The 8,181-nt window shown below is 34.0% G+C and overlaps 1 protein-coding gene across 2 annotated transcripts in view; it reads left to right on the top strand.

The window, feature by feature from the left end:
- TENT4A (terminal nucleotidyltransferase 4A) overlaps positions 1–6,894 on the top strand; it is a 99,335-nt gene extending 92,441 nt beyond the window's left edge. The window contains exons 12-14 of one of the 2 annotated variants that reach the window (XM_043976017.1): positions 1,313–1,333; positions 2,600–2,764; positions 4,576–6,894. In XM_043976017.1, the coding sequence (XP_043831952.1) occupies positions 1,313–1,333; positions 2,600–2,764; positions 4,576–4,770 (381 nt within the window). In that variant the 3' untranslated portion in view covers positions 4,771–6,894. The remainder of the gene's footprint in view (positions 1–1,312; positions 1,334–2,599; positions 2,765–4,575) is intronic. The other variant, XM_043976018.1, reaches the window with a different exon arrangement.
- The last annotated feature ends 1,287 nt before the right edge of the window (positions 6,895–8,181 follow it).

The raw sequence follows: 8,181 nt of genomic DNA on the forward strand, positions 1-8,181 counted from the left end.
TTCCTTTTAGGAGATTGTAAACTCCTTGAGGATAAAGACTGTCATTTCTTCTTTTTCTGTTCTTTGTGCCAGGTGCTTAGGCAATTATTGTTTCAATGAAATTAAACTGATTTGGGTATTACATTATAATCTGGGTTATGACCATTAGTGAAAATCTCCTTAAGAAATAAAGAACACTTGAAAAGCCCACTTTTCCAAGCCTCAGTTGGTGTAGTAGAAAGAGTGTTCCTTTTGAAGGCCTAGAACCAGGTCTACCACTTTTTACCTACGTGACCTTAAACATATAGTTTCTCTGTTTCTCAGTTTTCTTATCTGAAAATTTAAGGGGCTGGAGTAGATAACTACCACATTCCCTTCCAGCTACAAATCTGTGATCTCATGATGCTGTTTTTCTGTGGGAGAAATTATTTTTAAATTTTATTTTCTCTTCATATATAGAGGCAACTCCCTGTAAGCACAGGCAGTGCACAAAGTGTATCAGGTGATGAAGTAACTTCTCTAATAGAATCATAGAGTGCTGGAGGTAGACAGGATCTCAGATCTTATGTCTGACTCCCCTGTTCTATTGATAAAAAAAAAAAACTGAGGCTGAGAGATGACAGGATGTGCCCAGGGGCACACAGGGAGTGGCACAAGCAGATGTGTTCACTGGGACTCTGCCCATCATTTCCCTTCAGCCCTGGCCAAGATGAAGCAGTTCCTTAGTCCTTTAATGAGATTTTGGCATAAAGCTTTCAGGTTGGGGGTTTAGGATTTAAACATATCTCAGAGTTATCAAGGGTCTTCATCAATTACACTAGGAACTTTTATCTCTCCTTTCCCTGCCAAAAAAAGTCTGTCTTTTTTTTTTTTTTACATCAGTCACTTATCAGTATTACCCTATAACACACATTCTAACCTTCCCTTGTCGATAAGAAAAATACAGTTGACAAAGTAACCATGTGTGGTATTGCACATAACATTTAATATGCAGAGTTTCCTACCTCTGTGCTAAGAGGAGGAATGTATATTTATTTTTTGTTCTCCCAAATCCAACATCATTCAATTACTCATCTTCCTTTTAGTATTTTTTAGTTGTTGTAGTCATTGTATATATTGGTTTTGGTTCTGCTTTCTTCCTTCTTTATCACTTTACATATAATCCCATATTTCTCTCAATTCTTCATTTTTATTTTTCAGACACTTATTATGTATTTTATATTATGCTATATTCTGATATTCAATATTATTTTCATATGTCACAATTTGTTCAGCCATTTTCCAGTTGATAGGTACCCACTTTGTTTCTTTTCTTTTCTTTTTTTGCTGCCAGAGTACTGCTATTCATATTTTGGTATGTATGGGACTTTCTGTCATTGACCTTGTGGTCAGGAGCAACTCACAACTCCACGAAGGCACATCCCAATTAATAAACATATACTAGGAAGAGTGTACATGTGGAGGGATCTTTGCTTTGCTGCTTCTTCTTAGATCAGTGCTGCTTCAGTTTTGTATAGTCATCCAATCACACTGGCATTCAAGGGCCTAATTAAGAGTTTGTTTTTACTCTTTATTTGGAAATTAAACTTGTATTGATCTCAAGATACAACTGTGAAAATGTTCAAAGTTTGAGGAAGAGTTATTGAGTGAGACTCCACAGCAGAAAATAGTAAAACAAATAAGCTTAATATGTTGACATGTGGAAAATAGTAAGTCAGAAAGTATCATTTCTTTGTGAGTAACCATAATCCACAACCCCTATTAGTCAGATCAACTTTTGGAGTCATTGATCATGATAAGGAACACATTCTTACTTAATGACCCTGCATCCTTGAAATAGGAAATTTATCTTTAAAAGGAAAAGATAATATTAGTATAGGCCACTTTAGACTAGTGGTGTCAGAATCAAAAAGTTGATCCATGTAAAAGGAATCCCTGCAGGCTGCATATTGACTTAGAAAACCACAAATTCACATGATATATCTTATATTTTTATTTATTTGGTTAGACATTTCCCAATTACATTTTTCTGGCTGCTTGAGGCCTACCCGAAGCTGACCCTCAAGTTCATTCAACAGTTATGCTTCAGACCATTCTCTTAAAACTGAATATTAATAGTAGCATTCTAACATGAAATAGAGTGCTTCTTAATTTTGAACCATTAAATTTGTTCAAAATTGTTTTATTTTATGAATTTGTCCTCTATGTTGCACTTTAATAATAACAATAATTTTAGGGTTTACAAGTACTTTGTATGCTACGTATTCTTATAACACAGTGTTGCTTTAGGATTGGATTTTGATACAGCGCTTTGAGACAGGTGCTTTCATTATCCCCATTTTACAGATGAGGAAACTGATAGGATCAGTGAGTTGCTATGGGGCACACTGCTAGTAAGCCTAAAGGGGAATTTCAACTCATGTCTTCCCTGCTACTTTTGCTTATACAATGAATCTAATTCTAAATAAAATCTATTGCTTTAGGTTTTTAATAAATAAAACTATTATCATGTACTTTTGTTCAAAAGCCATCTGTAAAAATTTCATTGATTAGGATTAAAGAATTGTATTTAAACTATTCTGTTATTCATTGAATGTTTATTACTATTTCTTTTTCATAGACCAGGTTTACTATACCTCCACCTACATTAGGCGTGCCCCCACTTCCTTGCAGACAAGTTGGTATTGAAGGGACACCATCTTTGAAAACTGTTCATCACATGTCCTCTCCTGCTGTCCCTTCTACATCTCCCAACCCACTCTCAAGCCCCCATTTGTATCATAAGGTATGCTTCAAAGTCATATTAATATGCTATTTGAATTCAGAGTTTTAACCATCCTAATACATTAAATGTAAAAAACCAAATGGTTGAAAATACTCTGTATACTTCTTGCTAGATATTTCATTTAAGATATCTTTGTGACAGTGCTACAATTTTAATACAAACCCACAATTTTCTAAACATTGCTTAATGATAACATTAGTACCTTTTAAGCAAAATCTATTCCTGACAACTAGGGCACTAAACTTGAAAGTATATTGATTGCCCCAATTCACATGTTTCTTGTATCTTTAATGGTCTCAGTTTTTATGTTCTTATACCTATTAGCAAACACAATTTCAAATTAGTAAGTTATTTACTTTGTTCTCTATTAAATTGCTGTTAAAAACTTGATGTCATGATAAATGCTTTTTCATTTGTTAAAGATATAGATAAAATAAATATATTAATTTTAATTAAATAAAAACTACTACTTAGAGAATAGAAGGTCTGGTAGTCTTAGCCACTGCTTAATACTCTACTTAGCTTTGCTTTCATTAAATCAAAGCTTTCTAGTTTTTGTAATACCCTAAAGATTTCTTGTTTATCAACTTGCAGCTCCCCTAAATATGTATAGTTTAAAGTAGTACCAACTGTCATAAAGAAAAGAGATAAGTTAATTATAGACTGTATATGTGTATATATTATATATGTGTGCACACATATGCCTATACATACATGTATACACATACACACATATATATATATATGTATATTTACACACATATATGCTGAATTTGGTTTCTCAAATATTGATGGTGATGAGACAGTTTGCCAAGTGGGCCCTGACAGTAAATGTCTCCATACCAAAGAATTTTTTTTACATTAATTATATAGGGACTTTATAGTCTAGAACTGAAATATTATGGGATGTGTTTATTAGTGACAGAAATTAATTCCTCCTTTTGCTTATTCTTCCCTCATTTTTTATCTAGCTTTTTTATTCTTGGAATCTAATCTCAGTGATGGGGCAGAAATGGTAGCACTTTTTGGCTAAACTATTAGTTCCTTTCTTTAATCCTCTAAGAATCAGAGTATTTCTTCCTGAATGAAATGATATAATAATAACAATAACAATGATAATAATAATAATACTTAAACTTCAACAACAAGAATAATAAGCACTAATATATAGGAGGCATTGCTAACATAAAATTGGGAATATCCCAGATGAAATGCAGAACTTGGAAGAATAAAAAATAGTCTTCCAAATATGCTAAATGATTGAGATTTTTACTTCCTTTTCTTATTTTCTGCTCTGCCCCACAACTTGTTACTCATTCTGTCATGGAAGCCTTCCAGCTCTTTACTTGAGTTTACTCTTGATTTGCATTTAACCTGTTTCTGAAGAAGTTTCTTTTGTGATACTGAATATCTATAGAGTGAATTTTTAAAATTTTTCAAGTTTTTTAATTTAGTTCTAAGTGCAGGGTTTGACAGACTGATATAAACCCAAGCATAAATCATTGTCTTACTGTTAGGTCTCTCCATAAGTAAATGATGGATCTCTTTAATCTATGGATAGTAGGATTAATAGATTGATGTCTTTGAACTTAAAGAAATTAGGTGGGTGCTTAATATTTACATAATACTTAAAGTGTTCCTCAATTTTAGAATCCATTATGCTACATTTGCCAGTTCTCATTTTTCTAAATAACACATAACTATTTATTCTGTAGTTGAGACAACTTTTGACCTTGTGAATATGCTTGTAGTTGCTATCTTGGGCTACCTACATGATTGAGAATTTTTTGTTTGTTTGTTTGTTTTTTTAGCAGCACAATGGCATGAAATTTTCCATGAAAGGAACTCATAATCATAACCAAGGCAATGGTTACAATCCTGTTGGCAGCAGTGGCATGCGGCAGCCTGTGGGCAACAGAGGACACCATCAATATAACCGTACTGGCTGGAGAAGGAAAAAACACACACACACAAGAGACAGTTTGCCTATCAGTCTCAGCAGATAATGGCTCATGTCAGAATTATCTACCCCAATTTTACAAACCGAAGCTGAGTGACATTGGACACTAAACTGGGGAACTGAGACCAGCATTCAGCACATCAGCATATGGGTATTGTGAAATATCTGCAGCTGATTATTTTGCATGTTTCTTTGTGTGGTGGCTAAGTCCATCTTAAAGAAAAAGTAGTTGTGCTCATCTGTGAAGCCTTATTAAATGTGGAAGTTGTTTTCTGCCTTCCCAGGATTATTCATTCAGTGCCGAAGCAGCTCTTCATAAAGAACTGCAAGGACATTAAATGCTTTGGCATTTTTGCAGTAGCTGCATTTGTTCCTTAGCAGTTTTGGGTTTCTTATTTTTATTTCTGTCAAAGAAGCAGAGGAGAGGTAAACCCCTGATGTTTTTCCCCGAGAAGACACAGTTGGGAGTTTGTAAAAGTTTTATTGCCCTCATGTTTTCTTTCAAATTTCAGAACTTTTTTGCTGTGTAAATACTGAAAACTTATTATTTGTGCAATAACTCAGATTTTTTAATTTAATTTCATATGTTCACATAAGTTATATTTAAGGGAGGAGGGAATTTTTTTTTTAAAAATCTTATATCCTTTCCCAAGTTGCATTTTCTAAGTTGGGTTTCACACTTGAGGGGTTTTTGTTTTTGTTTTGTTTTTAGGCTTTTTTTGTTTTGTTTTGTTTTTTCCTTTGGTAAAATGTGAGGCCTCTTACAGTTTTATGAAGGAATTAAGCTACAAACCATTTTGATCCTGCCTCATTAGCTCATTAGTCTGGCCTCTGTCAGTTGTCTTGCCCTGACCCGTGAGTTTTAATTGTTTTTTTTTTTCCTTTTTAACTAGATAACAAATCCAGCAATTAAAGTGCCAGAAGTATAACTTTCTAAGGGTGAGAAAAGGGTTGTCACAATATAAAATCCAAAAAAAATATTTAAAAAAATTTGTGAATTTTGAAATGCTCCAGTCAGTTTTAGTAATGAAACAGAACCTGTAATGACTTGGGGGAGTCTGCTGAACATCATAGCTGGAAAAGGTTTGCCCAGTTTTAGGAATGTGGAGAAAGGAATTATGTTGATTCCATTATGGAATCTGTATAGCAGTATGTATTAGTTCTGTTAAGAGCAAATATATGAAAAGTACTTCATCTGTGTAGTGCACTCTCGGAAGTATCTTTTAATGTATCGCAAGAGAGCACAGCCAGGGTTGCACATGTCTGAGAGACTGGCACTTAATTTACAGATACATACAGGTATACTATGCAAGTGTATTCTGCCATGACAACCACTGTCTTTGTTACCTTTTTTTGAACAAGAATATGTACATCCTGCCTAACCCTGAGTTTTAGAAGCACCACAGTTGTCCTGGGAGTTGGTTGCATCTCATATGCCTCTGACTTCCCGTTTTTAAAATGAAGGGTTTTAGTAGCCCTGCTAAACACTACAGGTGGGTTGTTTTTTGAAGTCCACTAGTGGAGAATGTTGAGAGGAAAGCTTATTACCATGACATCTAAATGATGTAGAGAAGTGGGAAGTTTTAGAATTGATATCTGAATGTTAAAATAGGCATCTAGCATGATAAAGCTTTAAAATGTCTGTGGTATGCCTTTTGAAGCAGGACTAGCCCACATTGTCATTGGAATCTATAAACTGCAACTGCAGATTTTTTAGAAGAAGGGCATTCCAGAATAGAGTAGCACATTTTTCTGCAGTTCTTGATGATTGAAACTTATCAAAATATTTAAAAATATTTAAATTGTGAACCTATTCATAAACAGATATTTATAAAGACTGATACATAGGCCTATACTACTAATCTTTACACATTAGCAATATTGAGTATAAACCTACATTAAGGAAACCACTACACAGACTTTAGTTGGTATCTTATGTAGTGTGCATTTTAAAGCTAGATTCATAGAACACAGGTATCATGTTCCATTTCAGTCATGGTGAACCAAATGAATTGGCCTGGCTACCACTGTGGTTATGTGCTACAGGTTTAAAAAAAGATATCATGTTTAGATTTTTTTTTTTGTGTGGACAACAATGTGGAAGCTAAAATTGACATATTTTTATGTAAAGTTTTTCTATTCTTTGATTTTTAATAAACTTTGGAAACCACTTTTGTCTTGTCTTTGTGGATATATATCTTTCTTTGTTAAATTGCATGTTTTTATCGTTTGGACCACTTAAATGGGATTTTAAAGAAAACATAACTTTTAATATATTCCTTTCTCTGTGTTCTCGCAGATCACTTACTTTCTCACAGGTTAATAATTATTCTCATTCCAAGTATTTAATTTTAGTAGGATTTTAGTCAATTTTTCCAGACCTCAGCTCTTGATGAGTTGGAACATTTTTATTGGTATAGTGAAGCTTTGCATTTCAGATTTCAAATCAAGAATCATCTTTAAGCTCAAAACACTTTCAAATTGCTTGATGAGTTTTCATTTTAAAATCTAGTTATGTTCTTGATAGGAATATTGTCTTAAAATATTCCACACGTTGTAATTCAAAGAACAGTATACATTTAGATAAAACAATGATCACTGAAGTCTTACTCTTTTGGCTCTTCATGGCATAGAGGGGATCCTATGTTCATTCTGGAAGGCTATGCAAGTGGAAGACAAGCTCCTTAAGTTCCTACTTATTATGTAGAAAGACTTCAAGTGCAGACCTAATAACAGACTTATGTATCTGTCACCTGGATCTAGTAAAATTCAGAGAATATTCGTGACCAGAAAGTTGGCCACCAGATGGTTTTTCTTTGGTAGAGGGGAAGGCAGGGGGAGGGAGAGGATGAGAAAAAGAATATGCCAATGTGGATAAATCATAGATCTTCCCAAATATGCAAGTAAGGATGAAATTTAAAATACAAACTTTTAAAGGTAAGTTTTAGACAACACATTTCTTCAAACAGGAAAACTTGACAAAATAACATTAAATTTAGCTTCTCTTTAGAGATGAGTTTTGTTCCCTCTGTTCCTTCCTCATTCTGTTCGTTTGTTCATTCGTTCCTTCCCTCCTTCCCTCCTTCCTTCCTCTCTCCCTCCTTCCCTTCCTTCCCCTGTTCTTCTCCTTGCCTCTGTGCTTTTCTTCTGTCTCTCCATCTATCTCTCTCTGTCCCTTTACATGAACATCCTGATATGAAGAAAGAATAACTACTTGTTCTAGATCAGGACTTCTTAAACTTTCCACTTGCAACCCCTTTTCACCCGAGAAATTTGTATGTGATCCCGTGTATATAGGTATATAAAATAGGCATACATAACCTTTTATTGTTGCCAAAAACTTTTGTGATCCTCACATTCAGTTATGTGACCCCATATGGGGTCACAACTCAGTTTAGGATCATTCTGGCAAAATCCAGAATAAAATTTTTACTGGCATTATTGCTTGTCTTTCTAA

This window comes from Dromiciops gliroides, chromosome 1, assembly GCF_019393635.1.
Source record: "Dromiciops gliroides isolate mDroGli1 chromosome 1, mDroGli1.pri, whole genome shotgun sequence".
Lineage (NCBI taxonomy): Eukaryota > Metazoa > Chordata > Mammalia > Microbiotheria > Microbiotheriidae > Dromiciops > Dromiciops gliroides.